The sequence below is a fragment of the Somniosus microcephalus genome, chromosome 9 (genome assembly GCF_052327205.1).
Source record: "Somniosus microcephalus isolate GS21.2 chromosome 9, FLI_Smic_1.0, whole genome shotgun sequence".
In the NCBI taxonomy this organism is placed as follows: domain Eukaryota; kingdom Metazoa; phylum Chordata; class Chondrichthyes; order Squaliformes; family Somniosidae; genus Somniosus; species Somniosus microcephalus.
In genome coordinates, this window is record NC_140995.1 from 134608871 (window position 1) to 134622928 (window position 14058).

The 14058-nt window shown below is 42.1% G+C and overlaps 1 protein-coding gene across 50 annotated transcripts in view; it reads left to right on the forward strand.

Annotated features, from left to right (window-relative positions):
• Positions 1 to 14058, forward strand: part of trdn (triadin) — a 732832-nt gene that overhangs the window by 343431 nt on the left and 375343 nt on the right. For 49 of the 50 annotated variants that reach the window (XM_085997256.1, XM_085997227.1, XM_085997243.1 and 46 more), the window contains 5 exons: positions 2039 to 2080; positions 3120 to 3152; positions 7889 to 7939; positions 8174 to 8191; positions 12639 to 12671. In XM_085997256.1, the coding sequence (XP_085853382.1) occupies positions 2039 to 2080; positions 3120 to 3152; positions 7889 to 7939; positions 8174 to 8191; positions 12639 to 12671 (177 nt within the window). The remainder of the gene's footprint in view (positions 1 to 2038; positions 2081 to 3119; positions 3153 to 7888; positions 7940 to 8173; positions 8192 to 12638; positions 12672 to 14058) is intronic. The other variant, XM_085997257.1, reaches the window with a different exon arrangement.

The window sequence follows — 14058 nt, forward strand, 5'->3', positions numbered from 1 at the left end:
AAAATCCTGGAACTCCCTCCCTAACTATGGGAGTACCTTCACCACACGGAATGCAGTGGTTCAAGGAGGCGGCTCACCACCACCTTTTCGAGGGCAATTAGTGATGGGCAATAAATGCTGGCGACGCCCACATCCCGTGAATGAATTTTTAAAAATTGGTCAGTTGAACTAGTATTAAACCAGCCCTCCTACGTCTAAGCTCTGGAACCTATTTCCCACTGAGCGCACATAAATAAAGCTAGTCCAACATATTAAGTGTGAAAGTTTAATTGAATGTCTTAATGAACCTCCATCATCTCAAACTGATGTGATATATGAAAAGCAACATTCTAGACAGATGCTTCGACTGAATCTAATCAGCATTCCCGTAAACTATAAATTGGAGATTTAATCCATGGTAAGCTAAATTTAACTTAATAGCAATATAAATTGATCCAAAATCCCTCCTAGGCCAAGTAGTCAAAAATCTTGACACGTGACACACATACATATATGCAGCAGAAGTCAGAGGAAAAGAAGGTGCTGAATTTGCTGAAAAAATGATTGCATTTGAACAACGCCATTAATGTGTAAATTGACCAACAACTTATAGCGAGGAAGAGATACCCCGTGAATTTGGAATTGTCACAAGTTGCTGACCGTTAGCTTTGCAAAAATGCCATCTCCCTGCGATTTTCATGAAGTTGCAGCATTTGCATATTAATTTCCCATTAAACACGCCACAGAAAGTTAAGTCTAGTAATTAATAGCATAAGTACCCTTTTAACAATGTGATGATTGTTAATGACTGCCAATTAACCTCTTTAGCCCAGAATGTGAACAATTATAAGTGTGGAGTCTCATTCCTTCCGGTTGTGAATGACTTTTGGAGATTTTTAAAATTTCAAATTTTACATTTTATTCTTACTTTTCCTTTGTTTCTTTTTACTCTCTCTTGATCCAGTCTTTCTTTCCCTCTAATTCACCCTCCTCCTCAGTCCTTCCTCTGTTTATTTCTCAATCCTTAAATCTCATTGATTAAGGAGATACACTGTTTGTCCCATTGTTCACCAAAGATCCAGATGCCCTGTTGCCCTCGCTGCACCATTATCAGCTTGCACTTCCAGCAACTTTGTGGGCATAAATTTTTAAAACCTAAATATGCACAAACGAGTCTAACTAACTGGGCCTGTCGTGAGATGCCCCGCTCCAGAAAAATCTGGCCCAACGTAATTAAATTTTTTGTAATGTTAGGGGGTGGAGTGGGGAACAAAATAGATAGAATAGAGACTGAGGGGAAGAAACGCCAAATCAGTCCAAATAAAGGGGCCGATGTTCTTTTTCCTCCTGGACCTGATGCTAGTGACGTGAACCACAGCAAAGGTGTGCTCTGCCTAACCTGACTGTATTTGTGTGTTCCAGTCATCAACCTAGCCCCAACACACCTTAGGTGCAGGCCCATCCTTGACAAAGCCTTGCACCTGGAAAGGGTGTGAAAATGAAGGGCTTTATGGCCGCTGTCCAAAACAACAGCCAGAGGGCCTGCAGCTCCATTCCCTGCCCTACTGTCCTGGAAAGAAAAAGGAACTTCCTTTCTTGGGTCCTCTGGTCCTGACTGCTTGTCTCTGTTTGATTATTTAGCACGCACAAGTACTCTGCCCCTACCCCAGGGATGGCCTTAAAATTCCAGGTGACATGAAGCGGGTGGCCAATGTCATGGATCACCACTCCTTTTCCTCTCCTTTGCGCCTGTGGGCATTGGACAGGAATTCAACCCTAATTTTATTTTTAATGGTTTATTTTTTAAGTTCAGGGTGACTATTTCAATAGTAAAGCAACTCCTGATATTACAGTAGCTTTATTACTATAATATTAATGGTTGTCTCAATATTCCAGTACATGAGCAATCAGCCGGGCGAGGGAGATAGAAATTTTCCTGGACTTGCTGTCAGTCGAACGATTAATTCTAATTGTACAACATATTTGTTGTCTCTGACATGTAATTAAGTATTCTGTGTTGCATATAATAATGGAAAATTATTAACATTCTATTATTTAGCAAAGAAGAAATTGCCTCCTCCTGCCATCAAAGAAACAGAAGGTTTGACAGATACACACATACACATATATAAAGAATGATTTACCTGAAAGAATAAACTGCATGACTGAAACAATGCTTCAATAAATTCTACATTGAGATTGATGGCATTCTAATGGCAACATGAGGTCTTTCATTAGAAATTTGCTAAAGGCTTAATGTGATGGCTGTGTGAAAGTTTTGCAGAACCTAATGTGTAATGAGTCTGTTGTCCAGCTGCCTGCTTCTTTACCTAAGGCATGTACTTCAAGCATTTCTTTAAATTCTTAATGGTAAATTAATTATTCTCTGTAGTAATTTCACATCATTTTCTGATTTAATATTTTAATGGGAGTGCCATGTCACAGATCGTTCTGGCTGAGAACTGTTTCAGAGTTAGAGTAGGCTCCAAACGTTTCATAAATAATAAAATAATAAAATTGATTCGTGAAAATAGCAAATAAAAGTGGCTATTCAAATAACCATTCTGAATTGCTAATTAACACATAAGCTCATCAGACTAGATGCAAATATTTTCATAAATTTGTTCAGAAAGAGGTGCTAAGAGCTGCTTAAAACTGTCTAAAGAATATTTAACAAATATATATTTCAAATATAGGGGTGGAATGGTGAAATCATTACAAACAGAAGTAGTGAATGATTTATTAATATAACAATTAACTGCATTAAAAATATTACATGACCCAGATTTCAGATTTTATTATCCTCTTCTCCTCCTGAAAGTGCTGACTAGTACTGTGATATGGTTAAATTAATATTAGCCATTGCATTGAAAAAAAATCACCATTCTCACACTACAACAGGCTACAAAAGTTATCAGAGAGGAATATGTAGTTCCAGTCCCATCATCGCATTGGATGATACATTTATTTGTATTCCTCTCTTCATTTATCAATGCCAGTTGTAAAATGATTTCTTCAATTGGAAAATACTAAAGAAATGTTTTGCATGCAACAACGGGGAAAGTTTTTTTTAAATTGGAAAACTAGTTAAATGTTATATTAACAGGTTATTTGACTTTTCTTTCTCTTGTTATCCTCAGTTAAAAAGAAGCATGTTGACCAGGTGACCAAAAGTATGTGCTCAGTATTCTGTTATTCTCAGCTAACTATGTGAGAAGGCTATTTAAATGTACTCTGCAATTGTCAATGGTCTATTTCCGTTGGGTGAGTCTAATAACTGAAACACATGTCAAGGGGGTGTGTCGGAGGCGGTTCCTGGATTATCCCAGCAATCACTCCATTATGCTCCTGTAAGGCTCAATGGAACCTAATGGCATAAGGTCTATTGAGACCCTTGGAAAGGCCTCAGAACTTGCCAAGCCTGAGGTAATCACTCTTGGAATGGAACAATTACTTCTCAGAAAATGTCCCTTGGCTCCCTTGAACTAATTTAAGGTTTCTTCTGTCCGGCCTACCGCATGCTTCAAGTGCACCCCTTGATCAGTATAGTACCACTTTGACTTTTATCTCTGTAGACTGGCAGGTGCCTCTGAAGTGCTCTTGCAGGCAAAGCCTGCCTTCTCTGAAAATGTCAATGACCATTCCCCTAATTCTCCACTGGTGGCTGGGAGCTCTGTTCCAATGCACTTCCACCAGCAGAGTGGGACATCCAGAATTTTCTGTTGTGTACCAGAAGGAGATAGCATAACTCCAAAATGCTCAAGGAAAGGAGGGAAAAAATGAGAAGCATTTGTTTAGTACTTCTAGAGAGCTCCATAAATACTGGAGCAATATTTGAGAGCTTCAGGGTTGCAACTACAACACTGGTAGTCAAAAAAAGAAGTGAGACATGGATCATGGAACTGTAGACCAGCTGTAAAGTGATGGCAGTAGGGAATGTGCTCAACAGCACTTTGAGTGATGCTGTCAATGCTCATATGAAGTGTAAAGAGACTTTCAGGATTAGTCAGCATATATTTGTTATTAATATACAAACTCTGCCTAATGAACCCACTGGATTTTTTTTATGGTACTAACTAAATTTGTGAATGAAGCTGTGTAGGAGATATAGGGGCCAATAATGTGGCCCCAGTGCTGTGAGTGCCCGTGCCCCACATCACCCAATAATGCAAGGTCAGCTTATCAACATATTTAGACGGTGTTCCCAGTGTATAAAACACTAGGAGATCACCAAGGTCTTAGGAGAAAATTATCAGGCTCCATCAACCATAACAGGACTGCTGACTGCCGTTAAAGGTGTATCTTTTTTAGTCCTCGCAGTGAGAAATGTGCTGAGTGGGCATTGGAGATCATGGGGTAGAAGGTTTATCAAAAAAGGGTGGCCCTGTGTTAAGGCACAACATGTATTTTACTGCAGGCCTCCATTGAAGTGTCCATTGCAAACAATTGACAAGTCTCTGTGAAATTATCCCTAATTTGAATAAATGCAGGGTCTTCAATGAGCTTTGAACATAATTTGTGCACTGGCTATGAATGCTGACAGTGCTTGGGACCCACAATATGAGGGGCTGAGCACATTTAGCACTAAGTGGATCTTTGTCACCTAACAATACTAGATACCCATGCCCAATGTGACACAGTGTTTCAGGCGTTATTGCTGCCATCATTTACTTGGGATTTCAGAAGGTATCTGATAATGATCCACATGTGAAGCTTTTACAGAAGCTTCCAGTTCATAGGATGTAATGGCCAGTTAGCTAGTTGGACTATAAATTGACATAGCAATAGGAAGTAGAAGGTAATAAATGGAGAAAAAAAACTCTGGCTGGGGTCTAGCCATTTGATAAAGTACCATATAATAGATTTGTTAGCAAAACTAAAGCCCATGTGATTAAAGGGACAGTGGCTGCATGGATACAAAATTGGCTAAGACAGCAGAGAGTTGTGGTGAACAGTTGTTTTTCAGACAGAAGCTAAGTGTGAAGTGGTGTCCCCAGGGGTCGGTTTTAGAACCACTGCTCTTTTTGATATATATTAATGACCTGGACTTGGGTATGCAGGGCATAATTTCAAAGTATGCACATCACATGAAACTTGGAAATGTAGTAAACAGTGAGGAGGATGGTAACAGACTTTAGGAGGACATAGAGACACTGGTGAAATGGGCAGACACATGGCAGATGAAATTTAAGGCAGAGAAGTGTGAAATGATTCTTTTTGGTAGGAAGAATGAGGTAAGGCAATATAAACTAAATGGTACAATTTTAAAGGGGGTGCTGGAACCTGGGAGTGTATCTACACACGTCTTTGCAAGTGGCAGGACAAGTTGAGAAGGCTGTTAAAAAAAGCATATGGGATCCTTGGCTTTATAAACAGAGGCACAAAAGCAAGGAAGTTATGCTAAGTATTTATAAAATACTGGTTAGGCCCCAGGCGGATATTGTGGCCAATTCTGGGCACCACACTTTAGGAAGGATGTCAAGGCCTTGGAGAGGGTGCAGAGGAGATTTACTAGAATGGTACCAGGGATGTGGAGAGACTGGAGAAGCTAGGATTGTTCTCCTTAGAGCAGAAAAGGTTAACAGAAGATTTGATAGAGGTGTTCAAAATCATAAAAAGTTTTGATAGAGTAAATAAAAAGAAACTGTTTCCAGTGGCATAAGGATAGATAACCTGAGGACACAGATTTAAGGTAATTGGCAAAAGAACCAGAGGCGACATGAGGAAACTTTTTTTATGCAGCGAGTTGTTGCGATCTGGAATGGACTGTCTGAAAGGGTGGTGGAAGCAGATTCAATAATAACTTTCAAAAGGGAATTTGATCATTTTTTGGAGGGGAAACATTTGCAGGGCTATGGGACAGAGCAGGGGAATGGGATCTAATTGGATAGATCTTTCAAAGAGCCGGCACAGGCATGCTGGCCTCCTTCTGTGCTGTGTCATTCTATGATGTGTCATTCTATGATTCTATAGGAGAAAAATTCGGTATCCACCATTTTGGGTCACTAACATTGCCTGGGTGCTACCTTTAGTGCCCAGCACCAACAACTGCAAAATTCAGTTTTAGCACCCCAAGAGGGAGGTGACGCGCTAATTGAAGCGCTCCACTTCCTTTCTTAGAGTGCTAACCCCGAATATCGGGGCGGTGCATTCTGCAGTGCTACGCACTGGGCCGCATAGCGCTGCCACATGGAACGGCTCTTCCCCTCATTAAAGGGGAGAGCCTAAGCCCACAACTCTGTGGGGCCCTACCTGGACCACGGGGGAGCGGAGTGCCATGCCAGCAGATCGGCACACAAGAAAAGTGCCGGGCTGCCAGATTGCGGCACGGACCCCGCATTCAAAGACGAAACTGGCCGCGACAAGTAAGTCGGACAATTTCTTTTTCCCCGCCTGCCACCTCCCCTTTACTTAGCGCCCCACGAGCCTCTTATATGAAGCTTATAGATTACAGTTGTTGATTGATTGCAATTTGTCTTCAAAAACCCATAATCATATTGGGCAAGAACAGTATAGAATATTCTAAGGAATCTCTACACCGTCAAGTGAAACAGCGCAAATAGCTTTGTACATGTTAAAAGATGCTACAATCTGGTCCAAACAGAAGAGGTCGATTTTGAGGAGGTTTCTGAAGGTGGGGAGAGAAGTAGCAAGGTAGATGGGCCTTGGCAGAATGTTCCAGAATGTGCGGCTGAAATAGTTGATCATTGTGCAATCTTAGGTGGAATGGAGAAAAGGAGAAATGCAAAATATGCCAGAATTGAAAGAGCAGAGGGCGAGCACATGAACGTAGAACTGAATTGAACGTAGAATAAAGAGCAAAACCTTGAAGGGGTTTGTAGATGAGGACAAAGAATACATTTAGATAAAATGTTTCGGCCTCTTTTTCTATCAACTTTCGACAGTTTTATTGCAGCTCTGTGAATGGTGGTAGTCGTTAGGCGGGGTGGGGGCAGGCTGCGGTGGCGGTGGGGGGGCAGGCTGGGCGGCGGTGGGTGGGGGGGGAGACTGGGCGGCGGTGGGGGGGCAGGCTGGGCGGCGGGGGGAGGGGGCAGGCTGGGTGGCAGGGGGAGGGGCCAGGCTGGGCGGCAGGGGGAGGGGGCAGGCTGGGCGGCAGGGGGAGGGGGCAGGCTGGGCGGTGGGGCAGGCTGGAAATGGGGATGGGGGCAGGCTGGGAGGTTGGGCGGGGGGGCAGGCTGGGCATGGGGAGGGGGCAGGCTGGGTGGCGGGGCGGGGGGCAGACTGGGCAGCAGGGGAGGGGGCAGGCTGGGCGGTGGGGCAGGCTGGAAATGAGGGTGGGGGCAGGCTGGGAGGTTGGGCGGGGGGGCAGGCTGGGCATGGGGAGGGGGCAGGCTGGGTGGCGGGGCGGGGGGCAGACTGGGCAGCAGGGGAGGGGGCAGGCTGGGCGGTGGGGTGGGGGGCAGGCTGGGCATGGGGGTGGGGGCAGGCTGGGTGGCAGGGGGAGGGGGCAGGCTGGGCAGTGGGGCGGGGGGACAGACTGGGCGGCGGGGGAGGGGGCAGGCTGGGCAGCGGGGTGGGGGTGCAGACTGGGCAGTGGGGGAGGGGGCAGGCTTGGCAGCAGGGCGGGGGGGGCGTGGCAGCGGGGGATGTGGTGAAGTAATTGTCACAACCCCCAGTACCATTTGAAACTGTTCCTTCCCAGTGACCCAATAAAACCCATACTGACAATTACACAAATGTATTGTAGAAATATATTCAAATTAATATATGACGATAATACCAACAGAGCAAATAGAAAACTTCAGAATACCAAATAAAGTGGTTGGCACCGTTCATTGCACTGCAGGATCTTTATAAGTCAGTTTGATTTAGAGATACAACAGAGAATGACCATGGATATTTCAAAATATTCTACTTTCTTTAAGTATATTTTCTCTTCCTTCTATAGAACCAGTGGAAGCCTCTACAATGAAACACAAAACATCCAAAGTCGCATCAGGTAAATTTTGAACAATCCAGAATTTCTTGGTTTCTGATGGGAATTAAAATACAATTATGCCATCTACTGGTCATAATAATTGTAAAAAATCTAAAACTGGTAATTCTTCTTAAATTATCAACATATTTATTGAAGGAGATGTACTGTTAACAAAGGCCAAATCTAATAAATATGCAAGCTGTATTTAAGGACTTGTAAAGATATATTGTAAAGTAATTATTTTGTTTATTACAGTGAAAGAAAAGAAAGAAAGTGAGTAAACATTTCCCTTGGGTTACATTTACAAACTGATTGTGAAAAATTAAAAGTAACACTTTTAAAAGTGTAAAACTAAAGGAAATGATTTTCTTCTAATTATATTTGTATTTAATTCTGCTTCTCAACCTGAGGGGTGATTATGCTGTGCAATGGAAGAATTTTAAGTTTGAAACAAGACCCTATTCTAAAGCTTATGCAACTCCATTAATATAATGTACCACAAATAGAATTTAGAGATTTCTTAATGTGTTTATTATTTGTAAACTGCAGAATTGGCTCATTAAGATCTACTGCTTGTTATAATAGACTCCCGTAACACCTGGCTTGGGCCTGCTATTATAATAAAAAAGACTGGTATCAGTAAAAGTGACTATGAAGCTGTCTGATTGTCTTAAAAACCCAACTGGTTCATTAACGTCCTTTAGGAAAGGAAACCTATCGTTGTTAGCTGGTTTGGCCTATATGTGACTCCAGTCCCACACCAATGTGGTTGACTGTTAACTGCCCTCCGAAGTGGCCCAGCAAGCCATTCAGTTGTATCAAACTGCTACTAACAATTCAGCAGTTCAAGAAGAAGGCCAACCCTTTTCGCAGGGCAACTAGGGATGGGAAATAAATGCTTGGCCATGCCAGCGATACCTTGCCAGCGATACCTTGCCAGCGATACCTGCATTAATAAAAAGCAAAAGAAATAATAATTACCCTGAGATACCTAGGGGTGGATCTGATGCTCTGATAGTCTCCTTGGAGCATATGGAGGTGGACTTTTCCGTTACAGTAGTCTCATTGGCTTACCTAGTGATGGGGCTGCTTAATTACATCACCTGGAGATGGATTTGCCATTGTAGTGGTGTTCCTGGAACACCTGGAAGTAGCCTGCTTTTTATAACTGTCTGTGGCATCTAGAAGTGGGCCTGCTGTTATAGAAGTCTCATTGAGTCACTTAGAGGTGAGCTTGGTGTTATATTAGTTTATGCCAGTCTTACTACTTTAGATGGAGGTATATGTGCTGTTACAGCTATCTACTTGATGCACTTGGCATCCTGGGACCATGATTTCAACTGACAATGGCTATTGGTCACGGAGTCTTTGATCTACTTTATTCAGGTTGACATTGAAACAGTTAAGAGGTTGGCCAGTAGAACTGCATCTGAACACGAGACTCTTTCTTGGCTATGCTTTTTGCTTTCAGAGCTGGGAGTGCTAAACTTCCCAGTTTTGTTTTACTTCAGCAATAACAAAATAAAATGGTGGCTGACCTCTTTTTTTCTTTCTGAGTGAGAAACAGGGAATGTTTGCTGAGCAATACAGTTGCAAAGTGTGTTTACTGACTGAGCCATGGATCAGGTGATGCCATGGTCATCAGGAATTACATTCTTTCTGGTACAGTAGTGATCTCAGTGGTGTCTCAGCCTGTCGTTAAACAGCTTGGAAGCAAGTTATTAACTGGGTGAACTCAGTTTTGACCACCATACACAAATGGAAGGAGATGTGTAAGCAGTTTCATGACCTCAAAAAAAGTTCAAGCTAAGCCCTCAAGTTATGTTAACAGGAATACATAAAGGAAGGCTCCAAGAAAAAATTTAATCAGGTTGACCATATAATGGAAATGTCTGCCCTGTCAGGTACTATCAGGAGATCTAAATTACTGACATTTTTAAAATGCTGTCAGTGCCCATTTATGGATGTCGACAGTACCTTGCTTTTGATTCAGTTTTTTTATTTGTTTAAGGGATGTGGGCATCGCTGGCAAGGCCAGCATTTATTGCCCATTCCTAATTGCCCTTGAGAAGGTGGTGGTGAGCCGCCTTCTTGAACCGCTGCAGTCCTTGTGGTGAAGGTACTCCTACAGTGCTGTTAGGGTGAGAGTTCCCGGATTTTGACCCATCGACGATAAAGGAATGGCGATATATTTCTAAGTCAGGATGGTGTGTGACTTGTGGGGGGGGGGGTAACTTGGAGATGGTCATGTTCCCATGCACCTGCTGCCCTTGTGCTTCTAGGAAGAGGTCACAGGTTTTGGAGGTGCTACCGAAGGAGCCTTGGCGAGTTGCTGCAGTGCATCTTGTAGATGGTACACACTGCAGCCACGGTATGCCAGTGGTGGAGGGAGTGAATTTTTAAGGTGGTGGATGGGGTGCCAATCAAGCGGGCTGCTTTGTCCTGGATGGTGTCGAGCTTCTTGAGTGTTGTTGGAGTTGCACTCATCCAGGCAAGTGGAGCATATTCCATCACACTCCTTATTTGTGCCTTGTAGATGGTGGAAAGGCTTCCTAGGAGATTCCTAGGAATAAGACAGCAATATGATGGGAGAGCATTGGAATACTCAAGTTTGGAGATGATAAAAGCCATGTATAAGGGTTTTAGTGGCAGAGGGGCTTAGGTGGAAGTGGAGGTGGAGGCACTGTTCTGCATGTGAAAGTAAACGGCTTTCAGACAGGCCTACAAACTAATTCTCATTCTGGTACGAGCTCCTAGTGCCTAACTAAAGTGATTTTTTAATCTATTCTAATATTTCTGCGAGGTGTTCTCCCAGTGGCTGCAACATGGTAGGAGGGAAACTGCTGTGGTTCATTCAAGCACACATGAAATACTTGTGGTCAGCAACCTCTAAGAGTTCGGGCCTGAGAGAGTACCCAGCTGCAGACTGCAACAACTATGCGCCTGCCAGAACAATCTGTCCCAGGTTGCTTTCTGCCAGTAGGCCAGGCATTGGTTCTGGGGATCTCAAGGGTACAGAAATGTTGTCATTCATGAGTGATGGCATCAGGTTCCATTTCCATTGCACCACTGCCCCTGCTACTGGTTCCGCAGCTCAACACATCTGCTGATATGTGAGAGAGCAGACTCTGTATCAGTGATCCTCAAGAAAATGGGTCAGGGTTGCAGGGAGGGGTGGAAGTCTCATCCCTCTGCTACTCTGTCCCAAGCAGCAAAATCCAGCCCCAGGTCTCAGAAAGCACAAAGTGGGTGTGTCAATATCCCATGATACTCCTGACACTGATGCTGGCCATCAATGAATGTAGCTGATAGATGTAGGTCCCCTTCTCCATCCTCTGATATAAATGAGGTCTCTATTTGCCCAAATTCCTTTGTTCTCCTTCATCAAGGATGAAGCAGGAAGTCAGTCGGAGTTTGTGGATCACAGGAGCATGGCAAGAAAGACATAACCTTAGTAGTGGGACTTGAACTGAGAGCTTTCGGACTTAGGGAGCAAGAGTGATACCACTGAGCCAAACTGATGTTTCCCTCCTCACTCCTGGAATGACACACACTAGGTTTATGTTACCCTGGAGCTTTTTTCAGATCCATCCAAGACTCACACAGGATGGTGTGGTGCTTACCTGTCAGATGTGGTTGTAGCTCTTTGATTCTAGCCTCTATATCCAGGCTTCAAAGCTTTTCCAAAGAACCTCTTCACAAAAGCATTGGAGGAACAGGTCCCTTTGATCTTTTATCAGCATCTCTAGGTCAGACTGGACATTTAAAAGTGCGTCATTGCTCTCATATCATCATTGCATTTGTATGTCTTGGTTATATGGACCCTGCATGTGGTTACAAAACTTTGTTTGCAGCCTTATGAAGAGGATTTTTTTTAAGTTCTTTGGATTACCTTAACATTTCTTTCTTTCTTTCTTGCTTTCTTTCTTTCTTGCTTGCTTTCTTTCCTTTTCTCTCTCTCTCTAGTCTCCTGACAGTGCTTGGAGCATTTCAGTGCATTCTCTGTAACATGAATTCAAGCTTTGAATATCTAACTTTTGTATTGTAACAAATGTCACTGAATTTAAGAGGATAAGTAGTGTCTACCATTACATTATAGATATTGGTTGCTCTTTGCCCTTTTCTGCATGGCAATAGGCTGACAGTTTAAGGTTCAAAGACAAATGGCACAGCAGGGCATTAAGCTCCAGAATGTGGTTTGAATGTTTATCAAATCCAAGATGGCATTGGGAGTGGGAACCATTTCTTGAGACCAATAATTTTTGAATGTACCAATTTATGTTCCCACAGAACCTTGGTATCTATTTTTGTATACGATGCAAAAATATTTCGTTTTTAAGATTGGTCCAAAACATTTTTAAATCAGTGAAAAATCTCTAAACTAAGACTTTGTGAACAGAAATTCTAATCTCAGAACAACATGCTGAACATTGATATCGCCTCTTTGAGTGAGTTTTCTGAATTAGTTGCACTGAATTTCAGAATAGTTTTATGCTGTGATTTCCCACAGGAAGCTGGATTGCGTGTTAGCGAATGGCTCAACTCACTCCACTGGAGAAATTTAACATCCTTAATAACGAGCATTTTCAATACATCTACCTGGAACAGAATTTGCACCTGGATACCAGAGCTACAAGAATGCTAAATCAAAGAAAAATTGTATTATTGCTTCCAATGAATTACAGCTACATTTTTTATTCCTTTTCTTTTTCTTTTACAGCCAAGCATGCAGCAGCAGTGAAATCAGCAAAAGGTATCTAATTGTGATCTGGTTTTCTTATAACCCAAATGCTTGTTGTATCTTCGATCATTCTAACATACAAATTCTTAGAACCTGAACTGTAGTAGAGGAAATAGATTTAATTTAAGTTATATTTTACTTATTTGTGTGGATTTGAAATAAGATATACTTCAAGTACTTTGAGGCTTATACTGTTTAAAAATGTTGTACACAGGAATTGCTGTAATAATACCAGGGAAATAGCTTCACTTAGAGCTAAAATAATGGAATCAATATTTCAAATACATAATACACATTGCATTTCCCTGTAATCTACAGCATTCTATTCTATTTCAAAGAATGTTAATCAGTATCATAGGCACTGGACATCTCCTGGTGGGAATAAGGTGTCATTTCTTTCTTTGCAAAATGCAAACAGTACATATTATATAAAATAACCGCTCTAGCTCTCTGGGACCAAGTTGAAAATTGTTATACTGAATCACTATAGTGCATACTTCAAAAGGCAGCAATCAGCACTGTGGTGTGAGAGAACAAACTCATTTTATTACAACATCCACCAGAGGGACTGCCTGTATAACATTAGTTTGGCACCAATTAGTGTACTGTTTGCTGTTTTTGGGAACCTTATTATGTGACGAGCATTAAAGCCATAGATCACATATAGTGTACATTCAGCAGGGTGATGCCAAGGATTGGAAATTATAGTTACGAGGAGAGACTTGAGATGCTGGGACTATTTGCATTGGAACAGAGAAGGCTAAGAGAACATTGATTGGAGTTTTAAAAGATTATTAATAGAGTGAATTGGAAAAGACAATTTCTTCTGGTTGAGGAATCATAATAAGGGATCATCAATTTAAAATTATCATTAAGGAGTGAGGAGAGAAGTTAGGAGACATTTCTTTATGCAGTTGTTGGATGAAGCACGGAATGCTTTGCAAAGTCATTGGATGAGGCAGAGAGCAAGGCATGTTTTAAGAGAAAATTGGATACATGTTTGAAGCAGAAGAGATACAAGGCTACAGGGAGAGAGCGGGCAGTGAGATTGATTTAGATTGCTCAAATAAATATCTGGCGTAGAACAATGGGCCAAATGGCCTCCTTCTGTGCTGTAAACATCAATGGTTCCATGGTATGCTCCAATAACACTCTTGAAGACTATTATTTTAGGATATATGCATTTAAAATTTTTAGATCTAAGATTTTACACCTTTTTTTGAATTAACAAAATGGAGTATGAGGTGAAATTTGTAAAGTCTGAAGTTGTATTTAACTACATCTTTAGGGTCAGTTTCCACTAAATCTGTCGTTCACATCCTCCCACCTGATTCTGGAGAGAAGAGATGTGAGATCTCCTGGATTGGATAGTCATACTCCATCAGTTTGACACTGCATA